This window comes from Aedes albopictus, chromosome 3 (assembly GCF_035046485.1).
Source record: "Aedes albopictus strain Foshan chromosome 3, AalbF5, whole genome shotgun sequence".
NCBI lineage: Eukaryota > Metazoa > Arthropoda > Insecta > Diptera > Culicidae > Aedes > Aedes albopictus.
In genome coordinates, this window is record NC_085138.1 from 316,788,196 (window position 1) to 316,804,741 (window position 16,546).

Consider the following 16,546-nt stretch of genomic DNA (forward strand, 5'->3'; position numbering starts at 1 on the left):
TATGGAAGAGTTGTTCATATCTTGTGATGTTGAAAGTTTCAAACTGTTCTGAAATACAGTCTTTAAAATCTACAGGAGTAATTTTGTTCGTTTTAGTAACAAATTTTGAGATTGCATAATTTGCTGTAATCTGTGAATCTCTTGGAAACTCCAAATCCACTCATTGAAACTATTGGGATAATGCAGGTCATCCAAATTAACTTGGAATTTAGAACCTCAGATCTACACTCGTAACATTAGTCATATCCGCTGTACAGAGTAACGCTGCATTATCAACTGTGGTTACTGAGCCTGCATGAAGACTAATAGATACTATTATGTATATGCATTCAAGTTCGTCCAAACTATCTTGAAGTTTGGCCCTTAACATCTACATTTCGAGGCAATTAACTCATGCTGAACTTCATGCCAACACTCGTAACAGCAGTCATATCCATTTCATACAGTAATGACGCATAGACAACTACGGCTACCGTGCCATGCCCTAATACCGTGTGCCTCCTAATACCGTTTATTTGACAAAAAACTCAAATATTTTATTAAGTGTATTATTTTTTTAACTGAGTAACTAGTTCAATCATTAGCATATTAAACCTTCTCAAGTTAGGCGTGATAAATTTGGCACATATTTACAAAAACAAGCAATTAAAAATATTTACAGAATGTGAGTGCAAAGTACCACTACACGGTATTAGGGCATGATTCCTTTTGTGTTCCAAATACCGTGTTTCGGCTAAAACTTGCAAACTGAAAACATTATTGATACTTTTTACTTTATGAATCAATTGCACAAACCTCTAGGCAACGTTTGACGCACAGGTTCTTTTAAGTATAAACTTAGTATGATTGATATAGTGATGATTCAAAGGACCACCAATGTATGCGGGTCACATACACGGTATTAGGAACAATGCTTTGTTTTATAATTTTGATTTTAAGCAGTGGCGATTCCCTAACCTCAAATCTACCTGTTCAACGAATGTAAATTCTTGAATTCTCTTAACAAACTGGTTTGTAATTTGTAGAAAATGACGAGCATAGCCGTTTCCGTCCATTTGCAATTTGAGTGTGATCCTGAATCCTCCGCAATTGCAAGTTTTAGGGTCGTTGAACAGGTAAAAAGTGAGGTTACGAGACGCCACTGATTTCAAGAATGTATTAAACATTTGGAATTCCATTAATCATATTTATTCTACATAATACACACAATAACCAATAATATAGCGTTTGAAAAATCAAGAAACATGGATTATTGATTTTTACAGGGCTCTTTGAAGTGAAGAGTATCCTTAAGGTCACGGTATTAGGGCATGGCACGGTATCGGACATACTGGAAGACCAATGGATATTATTGTATACTCTTGGAACCGTTGAATCTGTCCTAGAATTTCAATTTAGTCCTTGACATCTACAGCTGTACAGTAGTCATTTTGGCTATGAACTGTTATGTAACTATGGTTCTACGAACCATTCCAAAATTCATTTGGGATATTCCAGATCAACCAAACTACTCCTAGGAGTAGAACTTCAGATTCACTCTCGTAGCAGTGGTCTCATACCCGCTATACATAGTAACGTTGCACAGTCTGCTAAAATTACTGGACACGCTGATTGAAATAGTTATTTACATTTTGGATATTTAGCGACTTCCAAACTGTCCTGAAATGTAGTCGTTGACATCTACAGCCGCTACATTAGCGATTTTTGTCTATGAACTGTGACATTAGACATCCAATTTTTATATATGACTCCCATGGAATTGTTGATTCAATCCAAAATTTTTTGGGGATATTCCAGACTTTGATTGGACTCTACTCCAAAGAGCAGAACTTATGGTCTACACTCGTAGCAGTAGCCATATCCGCTTTACAGAGTAACGTTGCATAATCAACTATGATTTCCTTATCTACTGGAAAACTGATTTATATTTGTATATGCTTTTGGGTCAATCAGGGTCATCCAAACTGTCCTTGGATTTCGTCCTTGACATCTACAACTCCAACTATATATAATACAGGCCCGTTGGAATTGTACGAACCATTCCAACATTCTTTTTTGCATATTCCAGGCCAACCAATCTGCACATAAGAGCAGAATTTAGTATCTACACACTTATTTTTGGATTGCCTGTTCGGTACTTTTTTGACGAGATTAAAACAGCAGTACGATCTCGGTAGTGCCGGTAATCAATTTTACTGAGGTTCAGTAAAACAACTGTCAAAATCGTATGGAAAAGGTAAACAATGCATTTTTGTTGAACGAGCTCGGTGCTCAGCAGTCCTAATCTCGTCAAAAAATTACCGAACTCGGTAATCATAATTAAGTGTGTACACTCATATATACTTATTATTAGGGTTACACTCACTTGCTACTATTTCATGGAATGAGCGTGCTAAAATGTTGTGCATGGAGTACTTTTACCTTGTAGTATTAGCTAAAAGTTTGCCGAATTGAGTAAGGGTCACAAACGCATGCCAAAGTCGCGGGAGAGCTGTGAAGGCGACTCTCCACCTGGTGAGTGTAAATTATATTCGCTTCGTGAAAAGTCTATGAGCTCAAAATACCTATTTGATCCTGTAGCACTCTATGCAACCAAAAAATAAGCTATAGGCGCTGTAGATCCTATATTTTGAAAATTTAATAGTAGTTTGGATGACCTATCTGTAAACGTGCGAAGGAGCGGGATGGAAGAGGGAGCCTGTGCCCCCTCTTTCAAACATAAATCGTACATTTTACATAAACATAACGCATACATTCCGTGTGGTTCTCCCGCGCTGCTAATTTAAGAGATTCATCCAGATGATCCTTTTGGAATTCCTCCAGGAATTTCTTTGGGAATACCTTCTGAGATTCTCCTAGGCATTTTTCTGGATTTTTTTAAGCATTTCCTTCCGTGATTTCCCCACATTTTTTTCAGGATTTTTCCGTGGTTTCTTTAGAAATTTATTCAAGGATTCCTCCAAGGAGCTCCCTCAGAGACTGTTCCAGGGGTTTATTCAGGACTCCTTCAACATTTTACCCTGAGATAGTTCCAGAAGTTTTTTAATGAGATTCCTAAACAGGTTACATCTGGAATTTCGTCAGTGGTTCTTTCCGAGATTCCTCCAGGAACAGCTTCCGGGATTCCTTTGGCGATTCCTTGGGAATTCTCTAGCAACTCCTTCCGGACTTTCTCGCGGAATTCTTCCTAAGACTCATCCAGAAAATCTTTTCGGGATTCCTGCAGATGTTTCTTCAGTGGTTTCTTATGAGTTCTTTTTGGAATGTTTATGTATTCAGGAAATTCAGTACATATTCCGGAAATCATTGCAGGGTTATTTCAGAAACTTATTCTGAAATACCTCTATCAAGTCATTACAAGATTCTTCCAGGAACTTTTCCAGGAGTTCCTTCACAGATTCCCCGCATGGTTATTTTTAAAATTTCCGAAATTCATGATTTCTTTGAGACTTCAACAGGAGTTTCTTCTGGGATCCCCGACATTTCTTACGAAATTTCTTCAGAAGTTCCTTCCGCAATTTCTCCAGTCCGGAATTGCTTCAAAAATTCCTTGCAACATTCCTTCAGGCTTCCTCCAGGAGTTTCATCCGAGATTCCTCCAAGAACACTATGCCGGATCTGAAGGGGGGCACCACAAAAACCGTTTTTGTTTGCTTAACATCAACTTTATATTTCATTTTGCCCAACAAAATCCTTAATCCGGGCCTTGAGTTAATCATGTAATTCCTGCAGATCCTTATAAGGACTGTTCAATTTATAAAACGGACAACTTTACAAGGCTATAAAAAGAAGACGCGTAGTTCAAATTTAACCCCTCTTGTTTCGTTGTTCAGTACATCATCTGTCATTATAGTAATGATTTTTGAATCGGATAAAAATAGTTTTATTTCATAGAAAATCGGCCAGATGTTAAATGAGGTGAATTTTACGATTGCTGAAAATTGAAAATATACATAAAACTACTGTTCACATATGGTATATCGTTTTGATTATCAGAAAAGTATGTGCCATACTGCAGCAGCATGAGTAATAAACATTCTGACGAGGTTTAAACTCAATTGGAAAATTAGTTGTTGAAATATTAAAGTCTCAAGTGAGATTCGATTTTTTGATTAAAATTTCATTGTAAAGCAAAAAGGGCATGAACATATTCAATAAACAATTTTTTTATACATCCAGTCGGAAGTAGGAATGATGTGGTTTTAAATGCAGAAAACTGCTTCGTAATAGCATTGCTGGTTTGGTTACTGTGTGCCATTACAGGCACAGTAATCGAATCAGTTTCGTTTTTTGAAGGTTCTTCCAAATAACAATGCAACCTAATGCAAATTTTACATAACAATGATGTTGAAAATATAAAATTTTACATCCGATTGTTATTGAATAAGGTATACAATAACATAGAATCAACTTTGTTGAAAATAAATAATAACAAGATTCGCTAGAGTCGAAAATCGCCATTAATGGATCAAAAAGTATGCAGTTTTTACTATGACCATCTTCATGGAATAAATTTTTGATGAAGAATGCAATTAAAAGTAAATTTTTCTTCTGTATCATCCAGACAGCAGTATTCTACTGCTCTGGACAAATTTTGAGCCGAATCCGTTGTGCTATTGCATCACAGGACTTAAATAAACATTTTTTAATAATTTCTTTGTAAACAAGGCAACTTACTGTATCAAGCTGGAGGCTGCTTGGTGCGTTATTACTTACCAACTATTGAGCTTTACCTTTAGTAGAGTAGTATAATATTCCAATACATTAACAATTTCATGAAAATATGCATGTTTAGTATGTGGAAAGTTTGTCGAATTTTGAGAAATGGGTTTTTATTGATGTTTTACGAAAACCGCTTCAGTTAGACAAAAAAGGACATTTTGTCTAATGTTATATTTTTCCTATATTTGAGAATAACTATAGAAAGTTAAGCAAAAAACTGATAATGATTTTATTGAAAAATAAAAAAGATATCGCACAAGCAAGTTGTCCGTTTTATAAATTGAACAGTCCTTACAATCCCCCCAGGAGTTATTATTTTTGTTGAAATTCTCCTAGAGTTTATTGCGAGATACTTCAAGATGTTTTAATAGAATTCACAACGGAATAATTCCAGGAGATCTGTCTGAAATTATTCCATAAGTTTCTAATAAAATTCCACCAGCAGTTCATTGAGGAATCTATTCAGGAATCTCAGAGAAAAACTCCAGTAAGGATCCTAAAGGATCTTTTGAAGGAATCGTGAATAAATCTCTGCAAGAATCTCTGAAGAAGCTTCCTGAGAAACCCCAGAAGCAGCTCCTGTAGAAATACTGGAAAAAAATTCTGGAGAAACCTCGATATGATTCAAATGGAATTTCTATAAGAATCTCGGAAGGAATTTATACAGGAATCCTGGAACTCTTGGGGGAATCCTAGGTTGTGTTCCTGGAGGAATCATGGAGTAAACTCCCAGAGAAATCTCAGTACGAACCATTTTAGAAATCTCAGAACAAACTGCTGGAAGAATCCCAGGGGGAACTTCTGAAGGAACCCTACTCTAACCCCTGGAAGAATTTCTGAAGGAGCTCAGAAGGAACAGCAATTCTAGGAGGAATGCTGGAATGTATGTCCGTACAAATCGAAGGAATGTCACCAGAAAGTCATATATCAGCAGCACACTTCTCAACGCGCGTGAACTCAAATTTTGAAGTCAATCACACTGTCTATAGAAAGCCGACAACATTTTTCAAATTGAGGAAGTCCGGATTTTAATGAACAAAGCCACGAAACGCTAGACTTTTCTCATAGCAACGGCGGTGTGCAGTACCCCATTGTATAAGCTAAATCGGTAGCTAATTAATGAAGCATGCGATTTGAATGTAGTTTTCATCAAAATTGTAGTTCCTAGGAGAACCAAGGGTCACTTACCCTCTAGATCAATTTGGGAAATTTGAAGGGCGGCGCCAATAATCACTAATCAGTACATCTAGTTAGAACCGCCGATAATCAAAAGAAGTAAAAATCTATGTTGAAAATCCCAAATCAGTTTTACCCAGCACAAGCATTTCATAGCATTCGGGCCAATGGTATATTCAAGCTTCTTTCAATCGGGTTAGTGATAAAGAACCAAACATGCTTAGTGTCCCAAGAGCTCTTTCACTTATTAGCTGAGAGCCTTATCTGTCAATGATCATTTTGCATTTACATACCGTGTTAGGGGAACCAAGAGTTTTCACGCCCAAGGAAATGAAGTTCCATATAAAATTATATGGATATAAAATTCAGAATCACCTGAATATGCTGAGCTATAGGTATTAGCCTCTATCAATAGATTATCAATATTATTCAATTTCAATAATACTCCAGCAGCTTTGTTTGCTACATGTGCTCAATTCCTGTCTGAACATGATCACACCTTACTGCAGAAGCAACAAGAACCATCCAAATAAAAGTTCTCAACTTCAAATGGGATGAATCATTCTTATAACGAGCAAACTCTAATTGCCAACCCTTTCAGCCTTGATGATTCATTCGAAAATCACAATGCAAATTTAATGTATAGACATTCTGATGAAACCCAACGGCAATAAAAGTGAGTCAGTACACATGCACTAAAACTAGTCGCAAGCGCTCGTTTACAGTTATATGCTATTGGAGTTCTTCCTCATCCACACCGTGCACACGCAAAAACGGCTACGCTCAAAAATGTGTTCGGCCTGCACATTTTTAGTAAACATCCATGCCGCACATGACTGTGTTCGAAACACACATTTTTTTTTAAATTGCTCGTACGCTCATATGAGCATATATTTTGCAATAATTTCGACATGGCAACCTCACTGGGTTTATAAACCACCTTCAAATACCGAAAAATATTGATATTTTGCAAAAATGTGAGCGTGCGAGCAATTTAAAAAAATGTGTGTTTCCAACACAGTCCCTGTGCGGCATGGGCGCTACTCAAAAATGAGAGCTTTTATTTTAGAGAGCAGTGAACCGCACGCCACTGCACGAAACCCGTAGGAAGATCCGAGCAAGAAACACAAACACCGTTTCGACGACGACGGACGGCAGGGAAAGGTCAATGCACCGACGAAATCCATCGCACCGGATCTGCGTTTCACGTCTCACGAATCCTTCCTGCACGGATGCCATATGTTGGTGCATCATCTACGGCACGGACGGACGGACGGCAGGGAACTCGAACAGCAGGTGCGCTACGCAGGCCATCAAAACCACCACCCATTCTGGCGGTCCGAGAGGACCCGCGCGCCTCATCTGGTTGATCTGATGATGCTTGAAAGAACGCATACATGTTGAGGGAAACCCGTAGCACAAATACCTGTTTCCTTCCGTGGTTGTGCACTAGAGTGGTCCAAATTAGGCGGATTCCGTAAATTCAACTTCAAATTCATGATACTCTTATTTTTCTTCTTCGCGTAACGTCCCAACTGAGACAAAGTCTGTTATTCAGCTTCCATTGCGAAATGTTCCTGGGCCAACCGTGAATCGAAACCATCACCTTCTTCTACCTCTCTTCAATTTGGTGTTCTTTGAGCACTTCCACAGTTATTAGTTGATGGGCTTTCTTTGCCTGCAATGCATGAATTTATATATTGTCAGGCAAGCACAAAGATACACTGTGCCCAGAGAAGTCGTGAAAGGTCCCGACCGGAACAGAAATCGAACCCGCCGTCTCCGGATCTACATCAAAACAGGGTCCTTTATTGTAACAATCCAGAAAGTTCTTCAATGAATTCATCCAGGAATTTATTCAGGGATTCATTCAGGAGTTTCTTCAAACATTCCTCTCGAATTACTGTTAGTGGTAAATTCAAGGTATTTTCTAGAAGTTCCTTTAGAAATTCCTCCAGGAATTTCTTCTTGAATTCCTCCAGGAATTCTGTAAGAGATTCATTCAGAAATTTGTTCTCAAATATATTCAGTGATTTCTCCAAGAACTCCTACAGGGAATTCTCCAGGAATTGCTTAATGAATTTCTCCGGGAACTCCTTCATGGATTTCTGAAGCAACTCCTTCAGGTGCTCTTCCAGAAATTCTTTCAGAGATTTATCCAATGATTTCTCCACGAACTCCTTAAAGGATTTTTCCAGTTATTCCTTCAGGTTGGAACTCTTAAAGGTATTTCACTTGGACTTCCTTGTGAAATTATTTTCGGAAATTTCTGGAGATTCTTCTGGGCAATTTCTGTAAGATTTTTTCAGGGATTCGTTCAGAAATTTCTTCAGCCTTTATGCTGGAAGTTCTGTCAAGAATTTGTCCTGGAGTACATTCAAGGATTCCTGTAGAAGGTCCTTTAGAGGTTTCTCCAGGATTTTTGTTCTTGAATTCTTCCAGGAATTTCTTAAGGTATTCATCCGGTTTTCTGTAGCGTATTTTTTTTTTCAGGGATTCTCCCAGGAATTTTTTTATGGATTTCTCCAGGGATTTCATCAGAGATCCTTCCAGGAGTTCTTCAGAGAATTCTCCTGGAATTATTTGAGAAATTTTTCTTTCCTCAAGGAATTTCTCCAGGACTTCCTTCAAAAATTTTTCCAGGGACTCTTTTAGAGATTTCTCCTATAATTTTTCGTGGAATTTTTCCTGGAATTCCTTGAAGGATTTCTCCATAAACTCTTTCAGAGATATCTCCAGGAACTCCTTGGGTGATTTCTGCAGGAATTGCTTCAGGAATTTTGCGTAGATTATTCCAGAAAATTCTTCAGGGATTATTCTTGAATTTCAACGAGTAAGTTTCTGTAGGAAATAATGGAGATTTCTTCAGAAATTCTTTCGAGGACTTCTTTATTTATTTTTATGTTTCTTCAAGGACTTCTTCGAAAACTCCTCCAGGAATTTGCCTTCGTGGATTTCTGCAGAAGATCCGTTAGGGACTACACACTTAGTTATTTTTACAGTATCCGGTAATTTTTTACCGAACTTTCAACAGCTGAACGTTCGGTAATTAGTTCGGTAATCAAATCAATTACTGAACGTTCGGTAATGGCTTTTTTTTCGAGTTGTCAAAAACTACCGATTTTCTCCGGTAATTTCGGTAATGCTTTTACCGGAGTTTTCAGTAGTTTGGGCAAATGGTTTACCGGAGGTTTTCGGTATTAAGGTTTTATTTTCTTTTAGAATGAAAAAAAAAGCTGAGTTTGAAGAAGTTTCAAATTGGGTTTTAATAATATTTGCTAGTATTTTGGGCGTTCTCTTTGGTTTATTTTGCTTAGCTTGAATGATGAAAATTCAGGGATACAGATGACACAGTCACTCGAGTCCTCCAGAAACAGCTCTCGGAAGAGAAAAGGTTGCAGCAACGGGTGTTACGCGATGAAGTTGTTTTCGGCGTGTGAAGGATCTTTCTTTCAGGCTTCATACTGGTTCGCTCTGTCGAATAACCACAACAAGACGAACCAAATCTAAGTAACAGAACAGAATTTAGCAATAAGGAAATGTCTCACAGCTTCTCAGTCTTACCAATTTTCACCTCTTTCGACTGCACGAAAAATTGCAGCAACCGGTCACAAAACACTAATATTGCAAATGGCCACCAGTTTGACAGCTCATCCTGAGATTGCACATAGTTACCGTACTTCGGTAAACGATTCCAGCGGTTTACAAAATTGTACGATAATATTTTACCGTACCCTGTAGCAATACAATTTTACCGTACAATCGTATTATTTTTTACCGAATATCATCAAAATACATGATAAGTAACGAACGTTTCGGTAATATTTTACAGTACTACTGTAAAATAAAGCTTGTTTACCGGAAAATCAGTAATTTTTAATGTTTACCGGAGAATTTCGTTAAAAAAATTACCGAACTCTGAAATCTAATCTAAGTGTGTACTCCTGGGATTCCTCCAAGAGCTTCTTGAAAGATTTCTCAATGAATTCCTTCAGTAATAATTCTTCCTAGAATTCTTTGAGGAATTTCGCCTGGAGCTCTTTGAGGATTTTTTTATGGAATTCTCCAGGGATTTCTGCAGTTTTCTTCAGGTTTCGTGTTCAAAAGGAATCGCTCAAGAAAGTTCTTGACCGATTCTTGGCAGAAACTTTTCACAGTGACTGCCATTTGAATTGTCATTCCTTCGCAACTACGTACTACGATCGAAGAAAAACGGTTTCTTGGACGATTCAGGCAAGGAATCCCATGCATTAATAGGCCATAGAATTCCTTCTGAACTGCAAACAGCGCTTCAGAATTCTTTCAGATTTTCCTGGTATTCTTAGAGATTTCTCTTGAAGTTTCTGAAGTATTTTCTCCTGTAATTACTTTAGATTTTCCTAGGAACTCTTTAAGGGATACCTGCAGGAGGTACTTTAGGGATTCTTTCAGAAACTCTTCCGGAGTTCCACCTGGCATTTCTTCAGAGATTTCTCCTGTAGTTGCTTTAGATATTTTCCCCAAGAATTCTTTCAAATAGGAACTCCTTCATGTTTTCTTCATTGATTCACCCAGGAAGTTTTTCATAGATTTCTCCGGGAATATGCCTTGAAATTTTTTCAGGAATTTCTTCAGGAATCGCTCAAGAAAACCCATTAGGCGTCTATTGGAGTTAATTCAAAGTTTCATCTACATCTTCATGTTTTTCCAGTGATTCCTCAAAAAATACCTTCACGCGAGGCAAATTGTCAGGCAGAGAGGGAAAAATAACACGGCGTACCGTATCAGTTTGCTGTCAGGTAGGACTCAAAGGTACTTGACTGTATTTGGAAGCTCCTTTCAATGTTAGGTTAGTGATCGATAATTTTCTCCGTCGTGCAAACGACACGATCGTGGTTTCGGAAGGCTTGATGTTAAATCCTTCCTTATCAAACAACCACGAGGAGACTAAATTCAAGGCAGTGTGCACTCTGTCAGTGATAACATTTATCACGTTTACCACGAACTACTGTGACTACGCCATTAGCGAAGCAAATTATCTGAAAGCTCTGAGCTTCCAGTTTTTATAGGAGATTATCAACTATCAAAGACCACTATAGAAGTGAAGGCACGCGTACTTGTGACCACCCTTTTACTGTTCTAACGGGAATAAATAAGCTGTCAAGATTAAATGAAATCTACCTTTTCGATGACATTTCTCCAACCCAACCAACAATGCATCTCTAATAATCACTTCTTGACATAGCATTTCTTACTGAATAGTAAGATGTGTTATAGCACACTTCCCCTGAAATCCCGTCTGCTTCAAAGGACTTTTCCAATTTTGAAACCAGCTTATGAAGTGCTGTTACAGTCGACTCTCCGTGTCTCGATGTTATACATTTCGATGGTTCGCATACATTTTCTTTCAGTCTGCATACATTTTTCCTCTCTACATGTCGATATCTTGTTATCTGGATATCTCCCTATCTCGATGCGATCTCGTACGATTTTGTTCTAGATTTTTTCTCTGTCGATATTGCCATTTTCAAAGGTTACTATATCTCGTTTCTTAGGTGCAGAACATTCAAGGAAGGTAAAGTGATATCTGTTTGTTGTCGGTTTTTTCCTGGTGACGGAGGTTTTTTCAACCTAGTGTGCATTATAAATTGGTTCTTGAATTCGATCTATTTCGATGGTCCCTTCAATACCGAGACCAGGAAAATCGACTGTATTTTGAAGATTAGTCCTCTTGATATGCAAATTGATTTTGGCACAATGGGTTTTTGTTAAATATGACGATTTGATGTACTCGCCACGTAGTTTTTTTTAACCGGGGAAGTTTTTCGGCTTCGCAGTCATCAAACGCAATCAAACGACTAAATATCGTTCTACATCCCATGAAGAACGATATTTAGTCGTTTGATGACTGCGAAGCCGAAAAACTTCCCCGGTTATAAAAAATTTTCAGTCGATTGCGCTCTACGATTCAACAATGGCGAATATTTTTTTTTTTCAACACAATGTATGATAAACTTATGGGTCCGAAGGATTTTGGGTGATGATTTATCCTTCTTTGCCTTTGGGATAAAAGTGGGTAGCACTTCTCTCCAAGCAGTAGGGATATGGTTTAAATTAAACCATTAATCGAGAGAAAAAATTTGATTAAGATAGATGTTTTTTTTTTGCAATTGAGCAACAATCGGAGTACTTTTAACATATTCACATATGGGCCTCAAATTTAGCCTCTTCGAGCTTCGAATTTTCCTCAAATACATTTTGAGACTCTTTGTATTGTTTCCGCTTTTGTGTTCTTGCCCTGATAACTTTCGGCTTTTCTGTTCAAGTTTTTGCAGGTTACTATTCCACCAAGGAAAATCTCTATTCAACCCTTTGAAGGAGACGGTATTCTCGTCTTTCTAGATGCGACCTCGCTGGTCTATACACGTTTGTAATAATCAGTTTTCTCGGCTGAGTTAATGTGACCCATCCGTCGCCAAAGCTTATGACGAGAATTTTGAATGTCATTTAAGTTATTCATTCCCAATAAAACTTTTGGGGTGTCGATCACCCAGCTAGTCTTCAAGGGATTTCTTGTAGTTTCTATGAGTTGACAGTTACTCTCAATAGTATAGTGATCAGATAGAGATATTTCCTCTAGCACATGCTATTTTTCCAAGAGTGTAGGGCTATACAATGTCACATTCAAAACTTCCTGCCGAGCAGCATATGTAAAGGCAGGTTCTTCGCTTCTGTTACATAAATCAATTTTATTTCTGGAAGCGATGATCTCCTCTACTATTGATGTCTGTGCTAGCCCATATCGTGTAACGAGCATTTGCATCACAACCAATGGCGGCTTAGTAAAATTCTTGGAGGACTTTGAACGGAAGCTACGCAAAGATCTTTACTGCTTACGTTGATTTCTTAGTTTCGCCATGGTCCTGATTATCGGAAGACAACTCATGATAGGGATTTTCAACTGGGACAGCTGATTCAGATGTGGTAGTCGATGAATTGTAAGATGAATTCAGACCAAACATTTCAATAGGTCCTATCTGCATCTGAGAGGCTCTCTTTGATCACTTTCTCTTTCAATTATTGCAATGTAATGGTACACTTTTCAACTATTTTTGCAGTACAAATCGAAAGACGACTGTTTTGACCATCGTTCAATGCAAGGAGACAATCATAATACAAATAAACAGCTGAGATATTAACGAAAGAGAGGGAAACCAAAGAGAGCCTCTCTTCTGCAGATAGGACCTTTAGACATGTTTGGCCAGAATTGTAAGCATATCGTACATTGTTTAACACTTAAGCAAGGTTTCAAAAGCGTGCAGGATTTTTAAACATCTCAATAAATCAACCAAGTATTAATGAGGCATCAATTGCACCTTAATCTAGACGGTGGATTAGGGTTTGATGACCTCATTAGTGACAAGAGTTGATTTTTCCCACACAAAGTTCAACATCCCGAAGGCAACACGTCCCGTGCACCTGACAAGTTCAAATTTCCGCAGAATCCCATTAGTCACCACAACCTTCATTCCATAGGGTAAGGTTTGAGATTCCAAATTTTACCCATTTTAGGTCACTCTATTGTCCACGACGGTACTTCCGATTCTTCCTCTACTTTGATGATCAACCAGCAACAAACAACACCAACATAATGCGTTCCAAGTATGCCCATGGTAGCAGTGTAGTAGTGTACTCTGAACTGCACAAAAGGCAATTTCCCAGCTCCATTGAAAAGACAGGCTGCATTCCATGGCATCATAGAGACTGATCCGCCGCTAAGAATCCAACTTGACACACCAAACTTCCGTCCCCTCGTTCCGATCCACTGCTTTCGATCTAGAAGATCCATCTTATCAGTCTCCAAAGCCGCACAAATAATGATGATTAAAATTTAGTGGTTTTCCTTATTTTCTGGAGCATGTAATGATGATTAGCAAAGGCACACACCCACACACAGGATGGGAAACTACTATTCACAAACACATTCTCATCACCAGCAAGCATATTTTTCTCGAGGGAGGTGTTGATTAGTACACAAGTCGCCAAATGAAGTGCAAACAACGTGCAAAAACATCACTTTCTTCCGACAGTCCATCGTTCCAAAGGCAACAATCTTCCACAGTTCGATTATTTGAAATGATTCAAAATTTGCATGCTCTTCCGCTCCGTCGCCAATCGGTGGTGGCACTTTTTCCATTGTTGATGGGGTTTATTTTCATTCTGGCGAGGCCCCCCTCGCACGCACACACCGACACTGTTCTTCAACCCAGTTACCCCGCGCAGAACACAACACACACAGCAAAGCTCCCGTCACACCAACACACACGCACGCACAAAACGGCAGCAGCAGCCACAGCCACTAGAGTGCGAAGCACCAACCAGCCAGCCCGAGGAAATATTTACACAAACGAGCGAGGGCGAGGGAGGGACGCGCACAGAGCGGGCGAAGGGCGGGGTGGTAGGCCTCCGCACGACAGCCAGCAGAGGTACTTCTTCTTTTGTGAGATTGCACTTTTTTCAGACGGCCCGAAACGCTACTTACGCTGTCCTACGGGGTACATCTTCACGTTCAAATCACTCCCGATATGGTCCGCTAACGATCGGAGACACTCGAGAAAACTAAAGCAAACCGATTACGGTCGAATTTTTGCACTTTTCGTCGTCGCGCTAAACACGCACGTCTGCTGAACTCGTCGCGAAACTCTCGTATGATGGCGAGCGAACGAACGAAGGCGAAGTTTTCTTTCTCGCCTCCCTTTTCGCGTTCAGAAAACGAACCAAAGTATTCGCATTTTCAGGAAAGGTGTCGCTGATTAGACGAGCTGGGTTGAGGGAGAAGTTGTATGCAAGTTGGAAAACCGCACAACCGCTGTAATTATTTCGGGCGAACGCGACTTCGTGGCGTATCTGCAATTTCGGACGTTATGCCCCGAAAAAATGCGCCATAAAGTCCTGGTGACTTTAGGTGCGAAAGTTGACTTTTTACATACACGAAAAATAATTCAATTATAGAATTCATTACAATCGCCTTTTATAATCTACAACACCAAACCTAATAACAATAATAAAGTCACCTAATATTAAGTATTATGATGCCACAACATTGCCATAAGGAAAACTTATACTTTTCATTTCTTTTGGCTAATGGCCAAAAAGTATAAGGTTTAACTTATGATTTGCTTAAGTTTGCCGTTTGATTTTTTTCTGACGGGAACAGACACTTGTAAACAAAAGAGTGAGATAGAAACCTCGTCGGAAACTAAAATATCCCCCAAGTCATTTTTTTATTGGCAAACCTTTTTTTAATCGTTTCACCAAGAATCAGGGATAGGGTGCGACTCAAAACTCTTTGCGTGCTGCACACTCTGCTACGAGACAGCACAACAAACTAGAAGGAGACGAGTACGCGCAATCGGTTGTGTGTTGCTCGCTTGCTTTGCCGCGCGCTGGAGCTCTCCTGTCTCTCACGCTGCACTCTCTCGGTGCTTGTCTCCGTACTTAGCACTTGGCTTGATACTACGCATGATTGCAAAAATTTCGAATCAAACGACCCATCACTTGTCAACCCTTGACAAGCTTAACAACTTTGCCGAAAACACAAACTCTTCAATTAATTTATTAATTGATTTTTTTCTGTTTGGAGACAAGCGCAGTCCCAAGCACCGTACATTACTCCCTGCGCCGTAGAGCTCCCGAATAAAAAATACAGTAGAAAAACCGAATGTTGTATTGTAACAGTACTATTTAAAACCATATTGTTACAATAAACAACACTGTAAAAATAAAAAATACAAAAACAATAAGATGTAATGTTAGACACCATACAGTGAATTGTAAATGAGATTTTTACAATATACTATACGGGTTGTTAAGTATCGTAACAATATAAAAAAATATTTTTCTCCATATATATTTTTTAACAAAACCATACATTTTATTGTAAATGAATTGTTCGAAATACTGATACGTGGGCTTTAATATACCGTACATTGTATGGTACACGTATGGTTTTAAACAATAAAATGTACCGTAAATATATTGTTTTTAACAAGGTTTTTAATTGTAATTTCACTACTGGTTATAAATTTAATCATGGTTTTGGAATGGTTCTCTTTTGTTATGTTGTATTGTTTTACATTAGATAAACCATATAATGTTATATTATCTCGTCATGTTCCTTCGATAATGGCAGTTCTAGCCAAACTAACCTAAACTCGTCTAAGTCTGAGTAGCCTCTCATTGCATTAACAGTTGAAGCTTAAGCTCCCATGTCCCACCAGCCAGATAACCGGGTTTTGCAAACTAAGCATTATTTGTGGCAACACTTTGAGCGGCATGATGGAACTATGCCTAGCGCGCTAAGTGTTATTAGACCACTAATGTAGTTGCATGAAGTGGGTGACGAGGTACATAAGTATCATTACAGCGTGCTTAACCATTATTGCAATATTGAGGCTCCAATTTGACTGAACTATGAAATGTGTACATAACAACTCATGAGAAAACTGTCAAGTTCGATTCAACTATAAGTTAGGTTAAAAAGCGAAGACGACCTTATTTCAGAAGTCGTTTTAGTGTCCAGTCCAGTCCTTATGTTAAAAATGTCAAAGATAAATCGCATTTAATTCGGTTGTTGTACAAGGCAATTTCACATGAGAGAAGAAGAGAA

At 38.5% G+C, this 16,546-nt stretch overlaps 1 protein-coding gene across 8 annotated transcripts in view; it reads right to left on the reverse strand.

The window, feature by feature from the left end:
• Positions 1–16,546, reverse strand: part of LOC109425656 (protein argonaute-2) — a 129,176-nt gene that overhangs the window by 35,352 nt on the left and 77,278 nt on the right. The window contains exon 1 of one of the 8 annotated variants that reach the window (XM_062842541.1): positions 14,420–14,710. The exons of 5 other annotated variants lie outside the window; for them this stretch is intronic. In XM_062842541.1, coding sequence (XP_062698525.1) covers positions 14,420–14,438 — 19 coding nt within the window. In that variant the 5' untranslated portion in view covers positions 14,439–14,710. Of the gene's footprint in view, positions 1–14,419; positions 14,711–16,546 lie in introns of those variants that run through there. 2 more of the 8 variants (XM_062842543.1, XM_062842542.1) reach the window with 2 other exon arrangements.